Source organism: Thermobia domestica, chromosome 7 (genome assembly GCF_964235325.1).
Source record: "Thermobia domestica chromosome 7, izTheDome1.hap1.1, whole genome shotgun sequence".
In the NCBI taxonomy this organism is placed as follows: Eukaryota; Metazoa; Arthropoda; class Insecta; order Zygentoma; family Lepismatidae; genus Thermobia; species Thermobia domestica.
The window spans coordinates 94,271,626-94,297,931 of record NC_137460.1 but is presented as its reverse complement, the minus strand read 5'-3'; the positions used below and the strand labels follow the sequence as shown (position 1 = coordinate 94,297,931).

The 26,306-nt window shown below is 35.5% G+C and overlaps 1 protein-coding gene across 5 annotated transcripts in view; it reads right to left on the bottom strand.

The window, feature by feature from the left end:
* Positions 1–26,306, bottom strand: part of FIG4 (polyphosphoinositide phosphatase FIG4) — a 161,249-nt gene that overhangs the window by 23,841 nt on the left and 111,102 nt on the right. For all 5 annotated transcript variants that reach the window (XM_081765046.1, XM_081765047.1, XM_081765048.1 and 2 more), the window contains 2 exons: positions 5,270–5,470; positions 692–847 (listed from right to left, as the gene is read on the bottom strand). In XM_081765046.1, coding sequence (XP_081621172.1) covers positions 692–847; positions 5,270–5,470 — 357 coding nt within the window. The remainder of the gene's footprint in view (positions 1–691; positions 848–5,269; positions 5,471–26,306) is intronic.

The following is a 26,306-nucleotide window of genomic DNA, read 5'->3' as shown; positions in this document are numbered from 1 at the left end:
ATGTGAATGCTCTCCTCAAGCGCGCACAATAACTGTCCCATAAAACGGTCTAGACAGTCTTTTAACAATAAATGAAAACTTGTATTACATCATGCACATCGGAAAATGACACCTGGAACGCAAGAGGTTAATTTTCGTAAGATTTGACGGTTTTTGGAAAGAAAAAGGGGAGAAAAAATCCAACCTGAATGCAGAATTGAAGCCTATCCCATTATTCTCAAAATTTCCCAAAATTTCCCATTATTCCGTTCTTATTTATGAAATACAAGAAAAAAAGGAGGGAAAAAGAATGAAAGAAATTTTTATTTACCCTCAAAAAATTAAAACAAACCTTGCACTTTGGAAATTTCGCACAGAGACAAAACGGTAAGTTTTATAATTTCAGTAACTAAGAGAGCCCTTTCGGCTGGTGTAGAGGCTTGAAACGCGTACGCCTTTGGTGCACGTAGTCCCCGGATCGATTCCCAGTAGAAGAGCATTGAAATCTGAATGCACTACCTTAAATTCGGATTCCACCTTAAACTGTACGTGTATATTTCATATAGCTTCGGTGCTGAAAACGAACGCTAAATTTAAACAAACAAACAAACAAAAACATGTAAGCAAACACGAAAAAGGATGTTTCTGATTGATTCAAAGAATCATTGACTAAAAGGAACAAATAAGAAACAGACAATCCATCTAAATATACCTTGCACTTGACGTTGTAGAGCTTGTTGAACTCTGACCGGTCATTGATGGATTTTTTACAGCACCAGAACGCACTGACGTCTCTTCCCTTCGTCGTCCAGGTCGCACACGGACTGTAAAAGGGCTGAAGTTTGTTGTAAAGTGAGGCATAAAGTCTCTGAAAGAAAAAAACAATTATTATTAGAATTACTATTATCATTGCTATTTCAATTTTTATGAATGATTTGCCAACAGTTTTAAACCATTCTAATATTTTACTCTATACTGATGACATTAAGTTATTTTTTTAGAATAGTAAATAACATTACGGATAATACTATACTACAAGATGACTGAAGTAGAACTATTGTATGGCGTAAAAATAACACTAAGGAACAGCCAATTTGTATCTACGAGAACAAGTGTTCTTTACTAATTTGCACATGCTGATTTCAGATCTGCTATTCATTTTTTTAATCACTTAACATTTCTAGATACACGTGACGTCATATCTGGTGTAATATTAATACTTTATGTACAGTCTTGTTCAAAAAATATTGGCCACCCACTTTGCTTTAACATGCCAAATTATGGCAGCCGTGTGAGGGAAATTCTAATACTTTGGCCCTAAATAAAGATCTCACTTGGCCAACAAAACTCCACATTTGCTTGATTTAATTTCAAATGAGGGTTAGAATACAGGGCTTTTCAAATAGAAGTGCATGGTTAAGTTTTTGTGAACAAGACTACATATGTAGCTCTATTGTCTGAGATTTGGCAATACTGAAAACTGTCTAGGCATCAATTCGCAATATATCTGTGCACTAATGACTGTCTTTTAGCACGTGAAGTTGTGTGAATTTCTGCATAGAACAGAATAGAGAATAACTATCAACATGAACTGAACCTTTGTTAATAGCGTAACTGTTGTGCATTGAAAAGGGTGGTGATAGCTTATATGGTGTTACTAAAGTTGACATCTCGATTCTATAGTTGGATAAACAATCCAAACATCTTTTCTTTTCTTTGAACGAAATTCACCCCAAAATCGCTGCGCAGAATGGTAACACACAGTATCAAGACAGCGTGTCGACACATGGTGACCAGTTCTGGTGGATGGCATCTGTTCGTGATTCTTCTAAGTTCAGTTAAGAAAGCATTGCTACAGTACGAAGAGAATAAATAGCCGTCTATTTACTTGACACATGCTGTAGGAATGGACTAACTTACAACACAACGGTGAAATTTATCAAGCTATCAATTGCAATGACCGTAGAAGGAATATCTGTAGAGAGCTTAAAGTTGCAGCTATAAAGCTTGGATTGAAGGAAAAATACACGATGCATTGCTGATTTCTTTGATATAGGATAGGGTGATAATACAAACTATTTCAGAGGGGAGGATTAGTCAAAATGTGATCAATAACAAGAAGCAACGAATGTACTGCATCCTGGAAAGGCTTTAACGTATATAAAGGGAATATTTCCTCACATGAATGAATGTAATAATACTGAACGAATCTTACATTTGTTATTATATATGTAGGTGAATTGACATGGTATGCAAATTCTGATACTTTTCCTGAAATCAGCGTCCCCGAATAATGAAGAATACCTTATTTTATTCGGGATACAGAAAAAAGTTCAAATTTCTTCCCTACTGTAATGGTAAGAGCATAAATTGTTTAAAAATTAAATATCTGACCTACTGCAATAAATCCCAATACTATGTTAGTCAAAATAAAATACAAGTTAATACTGTATATTGCAGAAAGTTAATACAATAAGGAATCTAGGTGTAGCCTTTAATAACTTGATACACATATACACTTTCATACAAATTTTGGTAAGATCAAAATTAGAATATGCGTCAATAATTTGATATAGCTTAACACAAACACTTGTGAACACAGCTGAAGTGTTTCGAAAATGTTTTATTAGAATGTGGCCTTTAAGTTAGGTTCCGTGGTTTTGTAGAACATATTATAAACCTGAACCACTAAAGGACAGGAGAAAATTACATGACTCGAAATTTATAGAAAAGATATTGGACAACTGCAGTTATGCGGACCATATTTTTAAAAATGTTGAGTTAAAAGTGTGTATGGTAAGAGGGCTAGTGCATCGTTTCAATCAAACGAACATGAAACATATTTTAATCACAAGCTAGTAACTAACTACAATAACTGTGTATCTTAGAATTATATCTGATTTTATTTCTTAATGTGTTTCAGGAATTGAAGTTGTATGTTCTATATATTGTCAGTTTATCTTTTCATTTATTTTTTTCATACCTAAGTAGCATATTTTCTATTGTTTTCTTAATGTATATCTAATGTATAGTACTATAATAAAAACACTGAATACGACTAAGTATTGTAAATGCCCCTTTCAGCTTTCTTAGAACATTGATGAAGTTTACTATTAGTGAACTTCCAAACTGTGCTATACACAAGTGTCGGAAGTCTTATAAAACGGCTATGTTAGTCCGTCTCTCGACAGGTATCAGATCAAAAACAATCAGAGATATCGAGAAGAGATTTTTTTTTAAAATCGATTCAGTGTCCCAAGAATAGGTTCCATCTTCTTCGTTAGCTCTCTAAACTCAACCATTTCCGGTTTCAACAGAACAAAACTGTAATAGATAGCAATAAAACTGCTTTTTTTTTTTCAATGGACTCAGCGTCTTAAGAGAACAATCATCACCATCTGCAACACTTCACTAAAACCGAAAGTGCTTGAAATTTACTAGTACTTCCGGTTTCAATATTTATTTCCACAGAGCAAAAATGACAATAGGGAGATAGAAAAGCGGATTTCTGACAAAGTTTCAGGGTCCTAAGAATGAGTTTTGTCTTTATATTTATCTATCTGTTCAAACTGGAAGTGATTAAAATCTACGATTTCTGGTTACAACACTGATCGTATAATGGATAAAACGGAAAGACAACGACAAAACATTTATATATGGGTTTAGTACCGGAAGAATATGTTTGACTCTTATTTTACTCCTCTATTGCAACTGGTAATGATAGACATCAATTAGCACTTCCGGTTTCCATATTAATCTTCAAATTTTGACCCTCCTCCAATCACCTTCGAGTCGAAAATCGAAAAACGGTTTCATGCACGATTAGATCTGGTCAAATTCTATCTGTGTACAAAATATGGCGGGTCTAGGTGATTCGTTTTTATACGGAAATTGACACACACAGACGTGTCATTTTATTTATTACTATAAGTATAGATTATGTTTCTAACTTCTCCGCTAAACACTTTTACTGTAATTCAGTGAAGTGACTGTTCAAGTCTTACGCACAGTTATTGTTTTTCCCCTATCTTGCATATCGTATTTTATGGATGATGTTATACAACAGAACAAATTTGAAGAACTATAAAAATAAATTATACAAGATGCGAATCGAAATGGAATAAAAATAACAGGTATTTACGTAATATTCAGTGGCGTATTTAGGAGGGGCTATCGGGTTCAAGCCCTTCCGAAATAAATTTGTTAAATTTTTCGCATTCCACGTACAACAATAATCCTTCTTACCATTTCTAAGAATTTCATTGAATTTCCATTTTCTTATGCTTTTTGATCAGAAATAATATTGTATTTGCCGAATTTATTCCATGTAAGAACTGCGTTTTTTTTTCTTTCGTCCATTCTACTCTTTTATTTCTGTATCTTGGTTGTTACTTTCTTCCGTTTCTCCTATCATACTTTCGACCGTTGTTTGTTGTGATTCAATTCGGCAGTCGGCAGTAACATCAAAACTAAGAGGAGCTGATAAGCGAAACTGGTGTTCCATATCAACTCGCACGAATATCAGCATAATGGGATCTTTAGTTATAGCAAAGGAATATTTACATCGTTTAATTATAAAGAAATGTCTGAATTAAAGAAAATCAAAAAAGAGAATAAGTAGCACGGGAAATTAGGTAAGTCAAGAGGATGCTTCCTCTTTCTTCTATGAATAGAATAAAAGGTTAGACTCACTGTTAATTTTTGTGTGTATTACATAAGATTCACCACTCTGCAATTTCTGCCATTAAAACTGCAATCAGTATATTTCAGCTTCAACTTGTCTCAACATTTTCTGTCAGGTAAAGACGTTCACAGATAAAACTGAATATTTCCATAGTTGAAACGAGATTACAAATATTCAACGTGTGTTTGCAGGAGCATTTCTGATTTGCCCTGGGGGAGGGGCAGGTAAGATCCTCCACCCACATAAGAGTTTCACGTTTTCCCTAATATATTAGTAGACAATTGATTAAAATATATTTAATTTTCAAACTCAGGTAGGCAATTGCCCCCTCCCCCTGCTTCCCCGTGTTGTGCAAGCTCTCCAGAAACAAAATTCTAAATACGCCACTGGTAACAGTTATGGACAAAAATATATTAGCGAAACGAAAAATACACTTTCTAAGCTTTCAAAACTGTCACATCGCAGTCAGAACATAAAAGAATCCTGAAATTTTAGAAAATATGTATTTTGTTTCGTCAGTGGTTTTGTTATAACTACCACGTAAGTACACGACTATGTTGGGATGCCTTTATTTTATCTATATCATAGAATATGTAAAATACTTACCTAACCGAATGACTGACGGTGTACGAAAACAATTCGTTCATGATGCTGAACTCATATGGTCTATAATACTCAACATAACTATCCACATATTCATCTTCTTTATTTACTTTTACAATCTCCTTGTACTCTTTATGGAGATCGTCATGGGCACGAGGCAAACTCTTCAAGATTTCCTTGTCCCACCACTGAGTACGAGGAGTTCTGAAAACACAAAAACGAAACATAACTTATATTACAGCTTACGCTTCACAGCTTTCTTTTTTACTTCAGATTATTGTGAGTTTGTGTCCCAATTAGTCAGTAAGAAAAGTTTAACGAAAATAAAGAAGACACATATAAAATGGAAGGAATTCATGTGAAGATAAAAATCACAAATACTGAGGGTGATTCAAAAAGTAATGCCTCCAAGCCCACTACTCTGTTTATTATTATTGCACTGATGTTTAAGCTATAGAATGTTACTTGTTTCACCTTCCTATCTCTTCTCATTCCAGAGTAATGGAGCTATCCATGGTATCCGTTTTAAACAGCGGGCTGTCATTGAGTTTCTGACTGCGGAAGGTTGTGCCACTAGGAACATTCATAGCCGGCGACGAGTCGTGGATACTACCCCATTATAACCCGGAATCGAAGTGTCAGTCGATGGAGTACTACCACACGTCCTCTCCTCCGAAAAAAAAATACAAAGTTCTCCCATCTGCTGGCAAAGTGTTATTGACAGTCTGCCTCAACCTGCCTATAGTCCCGATTTTGCTCCCTGCGACGTTTGGCTTTTCCTCAAACTTAAGAATCAGCTTAAGGACCAACGCTACAAAAGTAACGCAGAGATGGAAGCAACAGTTCGGCAATGGTGTCGCCAGCAGCTACCACAATTCTTCGCTGACGACATGAAAAACCTTGTTTCGCGTTGGCGCAAGAAAAATAATGCCACTATTTGTAGCTGACATTGCAACTTTTCCACTGATAGCTGTAGCAGTGCTATCTGTCAAACACAAATAAAGATATCACCTTGGAGGCATTAATTTCTGAATCACCCTCGTAATAGGAAAATGTTTCTGCTTTTCGAGTGCTAAAATTATAAATACTAGTTGCTCTCTGTAAGTCTTCGGTCATCTGCAAATTGCCTACATGCTAGTGCCATCTCTTGTGGTTGGGTAGGAGGCAGCACAACTAGTGACAACCATTAACTTGGCTAAACTGTTAGGTATTAGCATGTGACTGACAGAGTGAAGTGTGTTGCGTTTATATGTGGATAGTCCCAGAAGTACCTGATCTGACGTATAGATGGCAGTTGTTGTTTGAAAGTACCAACCTTATAAAGCTTAAGTTTGAAATTTGAAGACGCTACGCTCTTTAGTATTTGTTTGGCACCCATCAATACTGAACGTTCTCAGTGAATTTGTAAACATGGAAAAAATGGGTCATCATTATGTGATACAATACTTTCGTTTGAAAGGTCTTAGTATAACCAATATCAAAGTCGAGCTAGATTCTAGGCTGGAGGAGTCTAATCTTTCCTTTAACAGTAAAATATTGGATAGTAGAGTTTAAACAGCTGCGAAGATGTACATCGCAGTGGTCGAACAAATGAAGTGACCACGCCAAATATGGCGAAGAAAATTCACAAAATGATATTGGATGACCGTCGACTAAATGTGCGCGAGCCAGCAGATATGATAGGCGTTTCAAAAAGTGCTGTACATCGCATATTGACTGAAAATTTGACCTCGAGAAAGCTGTGTGCGAGATGTGTGCCACGTTTGCTCAGAATGGAACTTAAACAACGTCACGAGGACCGCGGTGATTTTGGCAGACTTCTGCCAGCTCCAAAGCATCACAAAAGCAGGGTAGTCAGAGATACAAAAAATATGTTCGTTAAATTAGGTATCAACATCTACAACTAGGGTAACTCCCTACCGAATCGAACCAAATTGACCACAAATAATCTGCATATAATTATCTTTGACGCGTAAAACGAAAACTGAATATCTTTTAAAAATTGAAAAAAAAACCTGACAAAAAAAAGACATTCAAAAGTGAACAAAAAATCTATTGTAAGAAAAACAATACGAATTGCCATCAGTGGCCCCACAGAATCGAACCAAACTATCTACATACTATCATCTTTCAAATTTAAAACGAACAATTGAAGGAACCGTAAAGATCCTTCGAAAACGGACAATAAATTGAGTCAATACTCTTTTACTCTTTTATGTAAATGAATGGAAATTACCATCTTTGGCCGGGCCCCCCATAGAATCGAACCAAATTATTCACAAATTATCTACATAATGTCATCTTTCACAAGTAAAACGTACAATTGAAGGATCCGTAAAGGTCCTACGAAAACGGACATTAAACTGAGTCAATATATATAAAAAATAACTTTTTTATGCAAATGAATAGAAATTACCATCAGCGGCCCCCCACAGAATCGACCCAAATTATTCACAAATTATCTACATGATGTCATTATACTGTCATCTTTCAAAAGTAAAACGGACACTTGAAGGATCCGTAAAGATCCTACGAAAACTGACAAAAAAAACTGAATCAATATATAAAATAATAACTCTCTTATTTAAATGAATGCAAATTACCATCAGTGCCCCCCCCCCCCTTCCAAAGAATCAAGCAAAATTATTCCCAAATTACCTACGTACCGCTATCTTTCAAACGTAAAACGGGCAATTGAAGGATCCGTAAAAATCCTACGAAAACGGACAATAAACTGAGTCAATATATAAAAAAATAACTCTTTTAAGTAAATGTATGCAAATTACCATCAGTGGTTCCCCAGAAAATCAAACCAAATTATTCTCTTATAATCTACTGTCAGTCTTCTTTGACATGTAAAACGTATAATTAAATAATCTGTGAAGGTCCCATAAGAACTGAGAAGAAAAAGAGTGAATATATTACAATATAACTCATTTATTTTAAATGAATGCATATTACCATCGGTGGTCGCCCACCGAGTCGAAACAAATTAATTTTAAATAATATACAGATAGTCATTTTGATACTTATAGCAGAAAATGGAATAGCGTTTAAAGTATCTACGGAAACTGACATAAAAATTTACCACACTCATGTCGTAATTTTATTCAGAAAATTTCTATAATGCACATGTAAAATACATATATGTTACAGTTTCTGTATAAATCATATATAAAGTGTAACAATACAGAATATGGGAAAGTACACAGCACTTTTAATGAATTACATCATTTATAGATATACATATAATTATATACACACATAGAAAACTAAGTATTTACACTATCATTATTACTCTTGGTATTTAAGAATATAGTAGTAGCGATAATATATTATCATAAATGTGAAAATGATTTTACAGAGGTAACAGTTTTGTTTTACAAACACACGACTTTTATAAAACAGTAAAATCGAATAACTTTTAAAGCCTTTACAGAAACTAGCATCAAATAGTTCCAATACAAAGAATGAAAAATGACTATTTTATGTAAAATACTGCTAATTACAATCAGTTGCTCCACACCGAACTGAACTTAATTATTCTCAAATATTCTACAGGTAATCCTCACGGATATGTAAAATGGAGATTTGTATGATTTGTATATCTTCTAAAGATTCATGGGAAACTGACAAGAAACATAACTAATATATTTTTAAAAAAGCAGAAATATATATTTCACGATAAACTCATACATGAGTCGTAATAACATGGTATATGGGAAAGTACATAGTAGTTTCAAGAAATTACACCTTGGATATATATATATATATATGATTATATACACACACACACAAATAAGTACTTACATTATCATTATTATTCTTCGTAATTAAGAAATTAGTATTAGCGATAATATGTTATCTTAAACTTGAAAATGATTTTACACAGATAATAATTCGTTTTAAAAAAACCAAGTTTTTATGAATCTGTATACTTGTACAACTCATATCAATTTCTTGTAAATTATCTTAACTCCTTTGAACTATGGAGAAGCATAAATGCATTTTTTAAATCCTAAGTAATCTAACATTACTGAAGTTACCGAAAGACATATTGCAGTAATCCCAAAAACATTTGACAACTTATTAATCATTTTTATCCTAACTTCTGTTAATGATATCATGATAAATCTAATATATTTTTGTGTACCACAATGTAATTTAACAAAATATTTAAGTGAATTGGAAAATGCGTAAAATAGGCAATGCATGAAGTGGAGACAGTTTGAATATTTTTTTTAGGATTCATAATCCAATGGAAAATTTAAAGTGCTTTGACTTCTGCAAAGCAAATGACCGGCTATGACTTTTGGAACTATGTAGAATGTGTAAGAATGTTGACATGACTGAAAACTCGTATAAATACTACCGGATTCTTTTCCGGGTATTGGAAGTTCTATTCTGACGTCGAGACTCTGTGAGCCACAGCGTTCACCCTTAGTTTTTTACTCCGTCATTCTGTCACTTAGAGGTTCTGCTCGTCAACATTACCAAAAAGTAAGTGATTATGTATTGTATAGTCTAGTCTTAATGTCATACCAGTCCATACCATGCTCTGTGATTATTCAATTATTCAACATCAGATCATTAAATTCTTGTTCTAGATTATTTCTGTGTTATCGAATTTTATCTTTGAATTTCTATTCCCATGTTTCTAATCAATTCTGAGCTACGTTTTCTACGCCCCCAAGACTTGCATTAATTTAAATTACTTCTTGGAGGAACTGGGTGAATGTTAAGGCCATTCAGTAATTTCATGTATGAGAATGGTCTGTGGTTTGCAACCCACGCAAAAAGTCTCCGTTTGACATGCCTCCGAGAGGTGTCTAACTACCTTTTGAGTCCCAAAAACAGTCACGTTTAAGGTAGATTGCGAACCTAATTAAGGTTTTAGCAATATTACATTCGTCAAAACAAAAGGAATAACGAATAATAGTCTCTACATTCAAATGTGAATAATAGTGTCTACGATTTTCTATTCTTCGTTATGATTTTCTTCTATTATTTTATTTTTCTTCTACACTCACGACTTCATCAAAGTGGTTATTCTTATGATCCAGAAATAAACTACGTTCATTATAATCTATGTTTCTCTAATAAGGTTCATGCTCATACCATTTCTTTTCATTCCCTACTTGAGTGTATGTAAAACTACGAACGCCGAGAAATGCCGAAAATGCGTACAATTCTGTATGTGTTCCCCAAACTCCACCTACACTCATTTCCTTTATGTGACCGTCGAAATTATTGTCGACGTATGCTTTCATTTTATCTTCCTCGTGTTTCATATACGTCAAAATCAATTTTTCGTATAACGGTGTGAAAGGTTTCTTTACCACAAATAACATAACTAATAGCTCTAAAGAGGCAGTTGCCGTCTGCAATTGTCCTGTATGTGGTTTTAGGTGTAGTCAGTAATGAATTGAACGACGTATTCCTTGGTAAGCTTTCAGAAAAAAGGGGATTTGTAATTTGTCACTAACATCTCGTTGCCATTCAACACTTACAGTGATAAATCGTAACTCTTCTCTTTGGGTTTCGCCTACGATTTCAATGCCCGAATTATCATTCAATTTTTCATCTTTTTTGTTCAAAATGACGCTTTGCTTTGATTGGTTGCTACATATTCTGGATGATCCTTTGTTTCTAGAAGGTTTACGTGACCACTTTTCCGATGCAAAATATTCACAGTTCGTGACTGACTTCCTGTTTTTCATGGTTTCAAATTTATATAGTTTAACTTTACCTTCAAGATTTTTCCACAGTTCTCTCACGAACCGACTTGGTTTCCTCCATAACTTACCACGAGGCAAGTGGTTTTTCACGTAATGGAAGTATCCCTCTATAAGTGAGTTACAATTACGTTTCTTTCCTTATAAACGATTCTTTCTACTTAATATTATTGCACTCTATAAAGGCAAATGCGGCATGAAATACTTCAATAAAATAACAGATGCCTTCTCTGAAAAATATTCATTTCTTTCATTTCTTGGTAGTGCTTCTCTTACTAATTTTTTTACTCTTTTCTCTTATAAGTACAAAATGATAGTAAAAAGAGACTTATGGCGTAATGATTTTTCACTGTTTGAATTCGCATCATAATTGAAATTAATTGGTTTCTCATCAATAGTATATTCATTAAGAGCTTGTAACCGTGTAAGTGCATTTAGGCAAATTTGCTTCCTAAATTCTGAATGTAAAACTACTGTACAATCCATAAATATTTCTGTACAACCTTTCAGTGTTGTGCACTCTTGTAGTTTACGGATTACGACGTTCAGCAGATGTTTATCGCACTTAGGTGTTTTTCCTCGCGTCAAATTAATGGATAAGGCATGCGATAAATGGGCATTACAGATATGGATACATGTACCATCAAATTCTAGTTTCAAAACAGGTTTCCCAACATCTCCTTAAACAGGTTATAAGAGCCTCGTTATTAGGTGCTTTCATAACAGAATGAAGTAACGCAAAGCTAAAATCAATTTCTATTAACGATATTTCTTTCGAAGATTTCATTTTGTATTCTTTATGAACATTTGAAAGCCGTAGAAGTATATTCTGCGAGTGCAATTGAAAGCTCTCCCTATTCTGGTTGAAACACGACAGCATCATAAAATACTCTTTTACTTTTGTATCACGTAGGTTTCGGTACTACAGACCCTGTAGAGTCAATATGTAGAATTTTAGTATAGCAGTTTTTTACAAACAATTGCAGTTGTTCATTGCTATATAATTGAATTTTGAATGACATATAGCTTATTTCTCTGATATAGTTAATACCATTTTTTACAAATTCCTGCCAGGTCTCTATAACATCAATGAAAAAATCTTTGTGTTTATCATCTGCATTGATTATTTCATATCTAACTCGTTTGAGAACATGTTTAGAAGGGCATGGCGTTAAATTACCTTCTGATAATGAAGTTATATCCGTGCGTCGAAATAACTCTTCTCTTACTCTTGTAGGAGTATCAAGCTCACACATTTTACCCAGTTCCTCCCGAAACGTTCCTCTACCAAATCTTCCATAAATAATGTTATTTTGGCGATTATAGTCGCCAAAACCGACAACATGCCTCCATATTATGCATGCCGACATGCCGACTATGACCTCTGTATTATGTGGAGTATTTACAATTACAAATTTATACTCTCTACACTTCAGATGTAGACACTTGCTATATGCTGTTAAATAAAACTTACCTTTCTGAAATTTTCTAATTCTGTGGTATAAAAATTTTCACACACATCCCTTATTTACAACATTAAACTTTCTACTGAATAAATCCGTCCAATGCTTCTGCAATAGATGTTTTATGTTTCCATCTTTTGGCATGATACTGTACCATTCTTCCAATGAAAGTTTGAAAAAAAAAATAACTTGGAAATATTCCCCTTACCTCATTTTGGTTTGAAATTAATTTTAAAGTTAAACCGCCCTTTTCTCGAACACATGGCCAATGTTTTCCTTCCATTTCGGCTTTATTTGCTTCATCTGTCTGGTATGTTTCACGAATTTCATCCACTTCGATGGAGGTGTCTGATTGTTCAATCTGCACAAATTCACTACACTTACGAGTAGCTTGTTGACTGCTAAGGCCTTGAATTCTAATATCAAGTTCATTCTTAAATGTCTCTCGTCTACAACGGTAGTTCCTTAACGAATTACTTATTTTTAGTACCGCTTTCTGGTTCTTGTTTTTTTTGTAAGTAGCTTCGCTACTTGAAACCACACTGATGTCTTCGATTTTCAAAATCGGAGACTTAATGTTGGGCTTTCAGATAAAACACGCGTTGCCTTCTCGAGTACATCAGCATCAGTCCACGGTGAGTTATAGGCGTAGCGTATCAATATTGTAAAACTACATATAACAAATAACTGCCTTAAATTTGTTGAACCTGAAACAAAAGAAATAAATAATTATATTGATTAATTCATTTGCTCACGTTTCTTCAAATATAAATAAACAAATATAAATATTTAATTGTCATTAAAAAGCAAAAACAAGTTTAATTTTCCTCCTAATATTTCTTTTTTTACTTGCTAATTTTTACCGTGATTAACATTGCTTTGCTATTTGCTTTTTATAATTTTGTCTTTTATTAACAGTGAGAAGTAATATTCTATTATTATTATTATTATTATTATTATTATTATTATTATTATTATTATTATTATTATTATTATTATTATTATTATTATTACTGAGTTTGATTTCTTTCGTTCGGATAACCTAAACCAAACACTAAAGCGTTAGTAATCGAAGTAGAAGCGAGTTCAAATGTTTTCTTACGCTACTCTATTCTACAGAAAGTAGTACTGTACTTTTATTCCCGAAATTATGAATTTGACTAAGATTTCGGGACTCCAAACTGTTTTTGCAAAACGAAAATTTCATTGATAAACCATTTATTGAAATTCTTTTAGGGAATCAAAACTGCAACGAATATTGTTTAGAAAATATCGATATAAGAGTAATAAATTATAGAAGGGATAAGTCAGCGTTATGGATGCGCACGAGACGAGTCGAGACATGATTTTCCTGACAAAATTCGAGTCGAGACACGGCTCTTCCAATAAAGAAATATACATTTATCGAGTCGAGACATCACTTTTACAGCACATTTTCGAGACGAGACAGTCATAAATCTTCTCGTGCGCATCCCTAGTTTGGGTGGTAAAACCGAAAGAGAACGGAATACAAGGTTATCGGCCTAATTTAGTGATATTACAACTCTGTAGGGCTTCATCTTAGGAATTAAAAACAGAGGCAACTCTGAAACGAAGACTGGCATGTTTATTTTTTAAACAAGCATTGGTGGCATTTAATTTTTTACCTTTTATGATATGTATTATTATTAATTTTTATTTCAAATTTTCAATCTTTAATGATATATGAATTTTATATTCTGTATATTGATTGAATACTCCTCAACGTAGAAAAGAGCTATACACAAGTACTACTTAAAAATTTACGTACAAAAATAGCAAACATTTGAAATATGGACACTGATTCAATGTATCAAACTTAAATTGAAAAATAAAAAAATAAAAATAATATTTTAATAAACATGAGGTGATCGCGTAGTAACAGGGCAATGCTTCTTCTGTGTCATCGATATTAAATTCATATAATTCAATGATAGATTGCTATTCTCTGTTGAAAAGATGCCTAAATATTATGTTTTCATTTGTTCATATCCAGTAACGTCAAAGAACAACAATATAATAGTGAATATATATACATTCTCTTCTTTGAGATGGCGTGGGAAACCCGGGTTCCATTCCCGGCGGGAGCTCATGTCGTTAGGATTCCACGTTAATCAGTAGGTCCCGTCTCATATAACCTCGCTGCTGAAAGGGACGTTAAACTCTAATTCACTTTTTCTTCGTAAAATTTCAAAACATTAGTTTGATAAAACCCAGTAATAATTTTACCTACCAAGAATTAATTTTCTCTATGGCCGTTGTTCAAATTTACGATTGTTAAGTATTTCGTAAAATACTAATAACATTAGGTTATTATAAAAGTAATATAGTAACTAAAAATTGAACATTACTTACTCTTGCCGGATTTCATCCTCCTTATTTTCTTCAATTTTACAATTTCTTCTAGGTCAACTGAGAAAAAATTATCTTTTCTTTCACACCTAAAAGAAGAAATGTAAGAAAGGATACTTCATTAATTTCAACGTACATATTACAATGTCTTATACATTATAGTACAAGAGGAATGAGATGAATAGAAATGAATGCTGTTGATCTATATTGTTTACAGCCTTAATAATGTTTACCCTACACATCCTCTGTTTCAACGTATTTTGTTAAAATGCCATTCTCTATTTGGTGCGAGCTCAGTTGTCCACTTTGGTTGGATTCCTAGCCATGTTGGTATTCCTGGTATTGAACATGCAGTTTCTGTAGCTAGCAAAAGATGCAGCTCTTCACAGTGTTGCATTCGTGACGCCCCTTTCTAGTACTGGTCTTTACCCGGTGTTCAAATATCGACTTTCACGACAATGCAGTAATGGGATCTCGCACATTCCAACAAATTGCATGTTATTAAACCACCTTAGGAGTCTGGTCCCACAGTTTCGTCGAGAAGAAATACTTTTAACTCGACCGTGTATTAGCCAGTCATTTGATGCATCCATACAGGGTGGCCCATTTTAATCTTTCCACGGAAATATGTCGAAAACAGTTGAACAGAAATGAACAGAACAAAGACTCAAATAGTAAATACCATGGGGCAAACCGAATGGTGATGTCGCGGTGCCACCCAGGGCTGCCCTTCATGGGGGCTCGGTGCCCAACTTTAAAATTTTAAAAGGGAACATCAGGCGAGCGATACCTCGTTCGATAGATCTTTAAAATCTAAAAAGCGTTGTGGCAAAAGATTTTACATATGGGGCACCGTATTCAAAATAGCCGCCAAGATATATTGCCTGTATCAGACAAAACGTCCAGTACTACTAATATGACAACGGTTGAACACAAATGAACCAAACAAAGACTCAAATAGGAAATGTCACCTTCATGGGGGCCCAGGGTTAAACTTCAAAATTGTAAATGAAAACATAGGGTGAGTGATACCTCGTTCGACATATCGTTAAAAGCTAAAGAGGGCGCTTGCAAAATATTCCTCATATGGGTCACCGTTTTCAAAATGACCACCAAGACATGGTACATGTATGAGATAAAATGTCCACTACCACTAATATGAAAAAGGTTAAAGATAAATGAACAGAGCAGAAAATCGAATAGGAAATCACAGTGTATTTGTCATTCCACGGTTCGAGAATGTTGCAACAGAGGAAAAGATGATTAGAGTGAAAGTGCATAATGCAAAGGAGGAAATCTAACTCCTAGAAAATTATCACTCCAAACTCCCTCCGTAAGTAGGTGAAGCTGGAAGGAGGAAGCGGATATATCTTAATATATATGAGTTATATAATATATATTTATTTCTTTATATATATTAGTCAACGTACACAGGGAATCAAGCAGATTACACCGGGTAAGTGGTAGAACGATCACTTCGCAGTCAAGGGATTCTGGCTCGACTCTCGAGATGGAACATTACAGTGGACAAAAGGATATAGCCACGGGGTTGAAGAAAGTGGGGACTAGGTCCCCCCAAAAACAAAGTTCTCTTTTATGTTAATTAAACTGTTTAATACAGCAAATGAAGGATATTTATAGCAGGATGTGAATGAAAAATATTTTAAAAACATTTTAAAGCACATTAACACATTAAAAGGATTAAAATAATTGAAATTATTAATATAATCTGCACACTCAATTGTCTCATTGGATGTAAACAGTTGTCAATTTATTTATACTTATTGCGTAACAGTTCCTGAGTTTGATATTTTTTGTAGATTTTTCCTTTCTTTCTTCCTTCCTTTTCTTTTAACCAAATATACTTGTATAAACGCAGTCAAACGAACGTACGAGAAACTGAACTTGTTTCTACATTTCTCTAAAATCTAAATTCTTGCACTGCCAAGGCACATGCTTCAGAAGGATATATGTGTACCGTATGTGCGTTCGGCGCGAGAGATCCGGATTTGTATTCCGGTTAGAGGTTCGAATTCCACGTGAAATTGTAAGTCCACTTCTATATAGCCCTGACATATCACACCACACTTAAAATCAAAACATAATAATAATAATAATAATAATAATAATAATAATAATAATAATAATAATAATAAAGATGGCTTCTTCGAGTCAAGTTAAGTTCCAAAGAAAACTCGCTCGTGCCCATCCCTACTACTAATAATAAGCCATTATTATTATCGTAGTACCAATAACAATTAAGTATTTTTCTTAAGGTTAGCCCGCCTTACTCTTTATTCCACGACCTGCAATTGCTTACAGTTGTACATATATGTAGCAATTATTATGAATTGTATTTTAATACGCAGTTTTTCCTGTATTTGAATTTTATTTGCTTTCGGCATGTACAGTAGAGCGTCGATTATCCGAAGTAATTGGGGGACATGGGTGTTCGGAAAACTGGTTTGTTCGGATAATCGAACTGTACTGTACTGTACTGTACTTCTACAGTCAATGCTAAACCGACAGAAGTGTGCTGATTGTTGAAACACAGCGACTGGCGGCTTGGTCGGTAAGCAGCGCCTTATGAAGGCCCCATTAGAAGCAATGTTCCGCCAGCGGTGGCTCAGTGCGGCGACTACTGTGGGAAACTTGGTTTGGGAGTGAGGGGGATGATAGACGGCAGGGTGGGAGAGTAACAGGTGCGAGCGAGTACACAGGTCGGTTAAGCGGTCGTTCGGTTGACCGACGTTCGGATAATCGACGCTCTACTGTACTTTTTTGCCAGTTTCGTTCCTTTTGTATTCTAATTGTTCTTTCATCAGAAGTTTAAAATTTTGTTTAATATTCCTTGTTGCATTTGACAATAAGTATGGATAGAAAACAATGTCTTTTTAAATAAGAAACTCAAAATAATACTTAGAAACATGATATTATCCACTAGTACGTCCTAAATACGCTTATCTTTCTCATTTCTTTTAACTACCCTATATGATTATCGCGACCTCCTAGGGTTTCCGACCCTCAGGTTGAGAAACCCTGGTGTACAGTTCAGAGCAATGAAGAATGTAAAATAATAATAATAATAATGTTCTTATGTCCAACGTCTTCTGAGATCTTATGAAGTGTGATGGATATTTAATCCCTTCCCCTCCCACACATAGGGGTGACCGAGCGAAGTAGTAGAGAGTTGGCTTTGCATTCGGGAAGTCGTGGGTTTGACTCCAGCTGCCGACCATTCTGACTCGGGTTTTTCCTGGGTTTTCCTCAGTCCTACCAGACAAATACTGGGATGGTACCTATTAAACAGACCCTGCCAGATACCTTCCAAATCCTTTCCATTGTTATTGTAGTCGTTAGATATCCAGTATAACATGGCCTCTGAGCTGTATCTGGTGATTGTTAATTAAAAATAAATACAAATAAATAACATTTCCTAAAATTCCATCTCCGCAGCCTGAAGTTCAACTACATGTACAAAGTTTTCAAATTCGTACCCATAACAGCTTCAGAGATTTCATGATAGGGCAATAAAAATTCAACCACTTCTCTTGTAGGAATCATACTTTCCAAATTGCTGTCCTTATCTATAGACAACTTCGGTAGAAAATTTCCAACTTCTACACCCAACTATTGTATTCAAAAATCTGATGGACAGAATGAGTCTGTCAGTGGGTTTACGCTTCCTATACTTACGAGTTCGACAATTTATATTGAAATTACCTTGAAACTTTTCAATTATGAAATTTTGTGACGTAACATCGACAGAAGGAAATTGTTTGACACACTCCGAAATATAACTAGAATAACTGTTGCTAACCAAACATAAAGTTACTTGTTTGTTTAAATGGCCATCAGAATGTTACATATTTAAAATCTGTAGAAACAAAAACTTTAAATACCGTATGACGGGGTTATTTTGCACCAGATTTAAAGAATTTTAAAGAAAATCGCATGTAACTTACAAACGCGTTTAAACGTAATGATTTAGATCACTCTATTTTAAACATATAATAGCTGAATATATAAAGGAAAATATTCGTGCAAATGCATTAGTAAACATTTAGTAAGACCATTTTATTGAAATATAAATTTTGGTCTAAAATTACCCCGTAAGTGGGGATACTTTGCACAACATACAAAAAAGTATGTTCAACATATGAGCATAATGTTTCTATGCAATGTTTTTTCTTCAGTATTTATACGTTTCACTTCCTACACAAAACTGCATGCAGTCTACAAATATTGATTTTAGAATGATGGTACCGGTACCAGTCCTTAGTATGAATTATCCATATTTGTAAACAAAGTTATATAATTTCTGATACCGGCACAGGAACCACGTTCTGATAGTTTAGCATATGCCCCACAAAAATGTTAACTCTGGAACAGAAAAAAAATCCCTGTGAACTGATCTTCCTTTGTTGCTCTTTACATCCCAAATGTAATCAGTGGAATACTGGTATGTACGGAGTTTAGGACTTTCAGGCTGAAGCCCACCCAAATTGCATAATTTTCTGTTTTAAAAATCTAATGTTAGTCATCCCTGTGCATATAAGCTTCAAGCCACCCCTCTTCCCCAAACAGTCTAGTGATTTCTAGAAAGACCTAAGCTTTTCAGAGTGATGCCCCTCTCAAACTATTTCTCTGAATCCGCCACTTTTGATAATTTATTTCCGAACAATAAATCCATTTCGGCATTTTCCAAACTGTGAAATTTATCTACAATTAGAAGGATGGAAGTACCAGCAGTAGTAATTTTCTATCTAAGGAGTTACTTTGGATCGGTGCAAAGCAACACCCCTTTCTTTTTATTTGTTTCCTTAATAGCATAATGTTTATAGAACCTGCACTTAAAACCATAATTCTGATAGATCCGTTCTATTCAAACAACTTGAGTAAACTGGAAAACGACCACGTGCTCAAACAAAGGCAAGAGGAAGAGCGAAAAATGACCGATTCTTCTTCTTCTTCTTTTACGTGCCTATTATTACGCTAGGTGTATGGGCAAACTTACGGACCGAAATTACGCGCCGAAAAATACGCTAGTGTATGTTGTCCTTTTTTATATATATAAATATATATAGGGTGTATCAGACCACCCGTCCCAGGCATTTTTCTCGGCACGTAGATACTTCAAACAAAAAATTGAATGACTAAATATTATGTGGAAAATCAAATGGTGATACTTTCATATCGAGTGGCGTAGCGGAAATATTTCCACGGGGTGTCAACTTCAAAATTTTAAATTGAAAGTGGTATCAATTTCAATTTCTTTGGAAGTATTTTTGAAAAAGAAACAACTTTTACAGGAAACAATTTTCGCTAGTCTACGGTTTGGCATCCCTGTACATACACCCTGTATATATATATATTTGAAAACGTTTCACACTTCAATTTCGACTATTGCTTCAAAGTCCTATTATACACAGTAGTATTCTACGCAACTGGCTTAATTTTGACCGCAATTCTTGTAGTGATATCTTTCAAATTTTGTCGGCCTTTACTGTGACTGCTTTCCATGCCTCTACAGTAACAAACCCTCCGGGTAATTAGAACTGACGTTCTCTTTCCATACCTCTACAGTAACAAACCCTCCGGGTAATTAGAACTGACGTTCTCTTTCCATACCTCTACAGTAACAAACCCTCCGGGTAATTAGAACTGACGTTCTCTTTCCATACCTCTACAGTAACAAACCCTCCGGGTAATTAGAACTGGCGTTCTCTTTCCATACCTCTACAGTAACAAACCCTCCGGGTAATTAGAACTGGCGTTCTCTTTCCATACCTCTACAGTAACAAACCCTCCGGGTAATTAGAACTGACGTTCTCTTTCCATACCTCTACAGTAACAAACCCTCCGGGTAATTAGAACTGGCGTTCTCTTTCCATACCTCTACAGTAACAAACCCTCCGGGTAATTAGAACTGACGTTCTCTTTCCATACCTCTACAGTAACAAACCCTCCGGGTAATTAGAACTGGCGTTCTCTTTCCATACCTCTACAGTAACAAACCCTCCGGGTAATTAGAACTGACGTTCTCTTTCCATACCTCTACAGTAACAAACCCTCCGGGTAATTAGAACTGACGTTCTCTTTCCATACCTCTACAGTAACAAACCCTCCGGGTAATTAGAACTGGCGTTCTCTTTCCATACCTCTACAGTAACAAACCCTCCGGGTAATTAGAACTGACGTTCTCTTTCCATACCTCTACAGTAACAAACCCTCCGGGTAATTAGAACTGACGTTCTCTTTCCATACCTCTACAGTAACAAACCCTCCGGGTAATTAGAACTGGCGTTCTCTTTCCATACCTCTACAGTAACAAACCCTCCGGGTAATTAGAACTGACGTTCTCTTTCCATACCTCTACAGTAACAAACCCTCCGGGTAATTAGAACTGACGTTCTCTTTCCATACCTCTACAGTAACAAACCCTCCGGGTAATTAGAACTGGCGTTCTCTTTCCATACCTCTACAGTAACAAACCCTCCGGGTAATTAGAACTGGCGTTCTCTTTCCATACCTCTACAGTAACAAACCCTCCGGGTAATTAGAACTGACGTTCTCTTTCCATACCTCTACAGTAACAAACCCTCCGGGTAATTAGAACTGACGTTCTCTTTCCATACCTCTACAGTAACAAACCCTCCGGGTAATTAGAACTGACGTTCTATCTTACGGTGGCAGTTGAAACTTTCTCTTTGCAGTTCATGGTTTTACAGATCGAGGACTCTTTTCACATTTCGTGCAATGTTACACCTGAAATGTAAAGTAATTCTGTCTTACGGTATCACATATATTATTCAATATTACGTACTAAGTTACAGTATCGTTTCAAGATTTGCTTTGACCTTTAGCGTCCCTTTCAGTAGCGAGGCGATAAGAGACAGGACATATCGATTAACGTGGAATCCGAACCACAAGAGCTCCCGCCTAGAATCAAACTCCGGTGTCCCACTCCAAAGGCGCGTACGGTAATCGCTTAGCTATGAGGGAGCTGAATTTCAAGACACATGATCCATGCTGTGTATATAGTCTTGATAGCTTCTTGCTTCACATACAAGTGCTATAGTACAACAGACGGTAACCTTACATACCACTAACAACTTCCTAGAGCTGCACACGTATCCTCAATGTTACCACTTCACGGGGGCGCAGTGGCTCAGTGGTAGAGCGTTCACCTCTGGTGCGTGGGGTCTCTGGTTCGATCTCAGCTCGCGTCAAGTGAACTTTGTGGTGAACAAACACCTTGTGCGTGCATTTCCTCGGGGTTCTCCCGTTTCCTCTCACTTTTTTTATTCCATCATTTCACTTATTTCTCATTATTACCGTCTCCTTTAGCCTAACAGGCATAACTGTGGGACGAAACTTAAAGATTTCATTTGATTTCATTTTCCGATTTCATATTTATGTGTTGTATGGTACGAGCAAAAATTATTCTCTCCGTATCCCTTAGAAATGAAATGAAATCTTTGAGTTTTACGTCCCACGGTTATGCCGGTTAGGCTAAAGGAGACGGTGATGATGAGTAATGAATGAAATGGTGGAATGAAGAAAGTGGGAGGAAAAGGGAGAACCCCGAGAAAACCCACGTACACGGTGTTTGTCCACCACAAAGTTCACTTGGCGGGGGCTGGGATCGAACCCGGGACCCCAAGCACCAGAGGTGAACGCTCTACCACTGAGCCACCGCGGCCCCGTATCCCTTAGAATGAGCCATATGAACGTACATGATTACATGTCGTGGAGTGCCAGACTTGAACACGTCACGTAAACATCTTCAGGTGGTTCCACTAATACTTTATACCAGTCGCCTCTGTTGGCTATACCCCGTCAACATGAGTTAATCAACATGGTTGAATTACAAAGTATATTTTGACTTAAGGGTATACAGAGGACACTTTGATAAGCCATTGATAGTTAAGTGAAATCAATGTAAGTACATCTCTAACATTTATTTCAACAAAACAGGGTCGAGAATAATAGCAATGCGGTTTGTTATTCGCCTACGCTGCAAGCTGAAAATCTAAGCGGTATCACAGTTTCCAAGTATTTTTAAAACACTAATACATTACACGAAAAGTTACTTAAGTTGAACCATTGCAGTCAACCATAGAAAAATATAAAACAATGTGTGTCTACATATATGGGACCCATGTGTTGAAGCCCTCTACACTCTTAAATGAACACAGGGAACAACGCAAGTTTTTAATGCGCTGACCCAATGGCGAAGCGTACTATGAGGCTCTGAGGCCGGGCCTACCCTGTTTTCTACCATATATTTTCTTTATCTTCGATTTCTCATAAAAGAAAGTCAATACTTCAACATTTGATTTTTTTTGGTAAAAAAATAGTAGGTTGGAAACATTTAGAGACCCTTCCGTCTGAGCCTCACCAGCTCGCTAGATAGGCTTACAGGCTAAGCTGCTCAGAGAGCGAAGCTATTATCGCTGGGGATTGCACGCATTCTTGGGAAGGTGCGAAGGCTTGCCTCTAGGAGTTTAGTTTTAGCGTTGGAGATATCTTTCAATGTTGAAGATAACTTGTTTAATTTAGGTAAATACTCTCAGGAGTTATTCAGACTAGCTGATTATCCTGCATGGGGCCTGGTCCATAATAGCTTGTAAAATGTAAGTCTAATACGTTAAACGTATGTATAAATTTACCAAACGCTGCCGTAAAGCATAAAATAATAATATTTTTGTGTAATTTTAATTGAGTTTTCTATTTCATAGAATCAGTGGTGTATTTACGATTTTGTTTCGAGGGACTTTGCTTGTTTCGGGAGGGGCTTTGCTTGTTTCGGGAGGGGCTTTGCTAACTTTATTCCTGGAAATGTGAACATTCTGCATTATAAAACAATAAAAAAAATTGAGATAAAATTTCGGTGAGTGCTTAAGCCCTGAAGCCACCCCCTTAAATATATCATTGCATAGAATACAGTATTAAATACCTTGCATTGGTTCAAATGAAGTTCCTTCTAAGCATTAACATTTCTAGTGAAGTCATTATCACGTGATGCATACTTACTTTAAAGTGGGAGATGCAAGTAACAAACGCTTATCAAAGAAATTCGATAGCTAATAGTAAGAATATACTTCCTTTCTCTCTCCCTCTATTTTCAAATGTGCAGGAAATGAAAACAGCACCTGAGAAGGAAATTCCCCTCATCTTCCCCCTGCAGATTCCAGACAGAAGAAAATATGAACTGCACTTGAAAATATTTGTAGTGGAGTTGAATGGAAATATTAGTTTATCGGGCCTACCCTACTTGTGGGATTACGTTGCGCCACTGCGCTGACCAAAAAATATGTGTGAAATGAAATTTCTAGTGTTATGTCCCATGTGCATGTTCTTGAGACTAAGACCGTGGCTATTCATAAGCGTTCGCAAAGCGTTTTTATTGCTCAAGCGTACGCTTGGAATATGCTGACCATGTGTTTAAATGTTGGTGGCTAATCGCAATGCGCTGCAAACGCGAAAGCAATAAAAACGCGGAGAAAACGTCAGCTTGAGCGTATTTGGTGCGTTTCGGAACAATAGGCCGCCTGCTGTTTAAAAGAAATCTAAAGGAAGGACAAAAAGGAAAGACGTGTTGCCAGGCAAGGGGATTTTAGCAAAGAAACAGCTGCTTGGAAGATGCTTTGTGCAGAGTATTGGAACTCTCCTATTATAGACCTGGACCTGACAAAAAGACCCGGAAACCCTGACTGGCTCACAGTATGATTTATTACTCTGGTGAAAATAAAATTACCGAGTAGCCACCTTGACCGCGTTCCCTGCGGGGGGTAACGCATTCTCAAATAGCCATACGCTAAAGGGAACAAATAATTAACGAAGGTGAATGATAATGAAATAATTAGTTGAAAGACAATGTGAGAAGAAACGGTAGAATCTCAAGAAAACACAAACAGATGACGTTGTCCACCATAAATTCACTTACTTTGCGATCGATACAGGGACTCCTAGCACCGGAGGTGAGCACTGTACCACTGAATCATCCTGTTCTATTATGAAGATATCAAATGTACAGAAGAATGATATAAAGTTAATTCATCTGTTACTCTAGACCAGTGGTTCTCAACCTAATTGCTATCACGACCCCCATTTTATCACATCCTCTTGCCAGAGATCACCCTTATGATTTCTAGGTTGTAATAAGCTTGTGTGGGATTTTTAATATACCTATTGCGGACATCTCACGATATCCATCTATTTATATAATAGAATCAATTTCTTATATATAGTGGATACAATAACTTCCCTAAAAGCGAATGGATTAAAACAAAATTTGGTCAGTTCATCCATATTACAAATATAGAACCGATACGTCATGCTGTTTCAAACTGGAGGCTGTTCGAAAATTTTAAAACTTACTGAACTCAATTTTGTATCATATGATAAAAATGATTTCTAATTTTGGATTTAAACAATTTGGACAGTTGTTAAAAGTTATTGAGTATTTTAAATTAGTTGATAAAGTGCGTTACGAGGATTAAACCGGACATTGCCATACTAGTGAAATCACACCATGCTCAGGTATCTCATTAGCTTTCATTTTTAACTGAATTTCAATATGCAGGTTTTGTTGAATTTGTATTGTTTCCGTACTTCAGTATGCAGTTATCATTAGTTTCATATCGTTCCTCTTTCATTTAAATGGATTTTTAAACAACTCTGCACCTGTTGAAAGTGTTTAGTGGACCTATTTTTTGTTTTTCTTAACAGTATCTATAAAAATAAAAAATATGTATATCAGAATAAAATTCAAAAAAAAAATTTAAAAATATTTTCCGGTATTAGATTCTAATTATATTTATCTCTTCCACTTATCTTCACGACCTTTAAGTTGAGAAACCTCCTTTAGCAAGTAAATACTGCTAATTAACTAGATGCTGAAATTTAAAATCAAACATTTTATACTGGAAAAACATTTGTCACTGTTCAGTTTGTCACCCCCACCCCCATCCTCTTCCTCTCTCTCGTATGCCTTGTAGTGTTCAAAATCTGAATTTCATCAAACCTCTTTCTCTATGTATTTTCACTCGAACCGAAGAGCATAATCTTGCATGACCCAAATATAATAAAGAGTGACAAAAATTAGTTAAAGTGTTAATTCAAAATTTCAGATTTTTCAATTTCTCATCACATTAATACCGTTAAGATATTTGTACGATACGAGAACTTCCTGAAACACCAAACACTTACTCACAGCTTACAAGAAAATGGGACTCTAGGTTGATAATCGTTGGTGTAGGAAAACGAATTTCTGTACCATTTGGATATTGTTATTCATAGAAATGAACCTAGTTTTTTATTCTTTCTCTATGTGTTATAAAACAAAAGTTGAAATGTAAAACTCAAATTAAAGGTATGTGTGCATAAGTAGGCATATATTTTGTATAAGGTTTTTGGCTGATACTGGAATGGGTTAAGTAAATAATAATAATAATAATAATAATA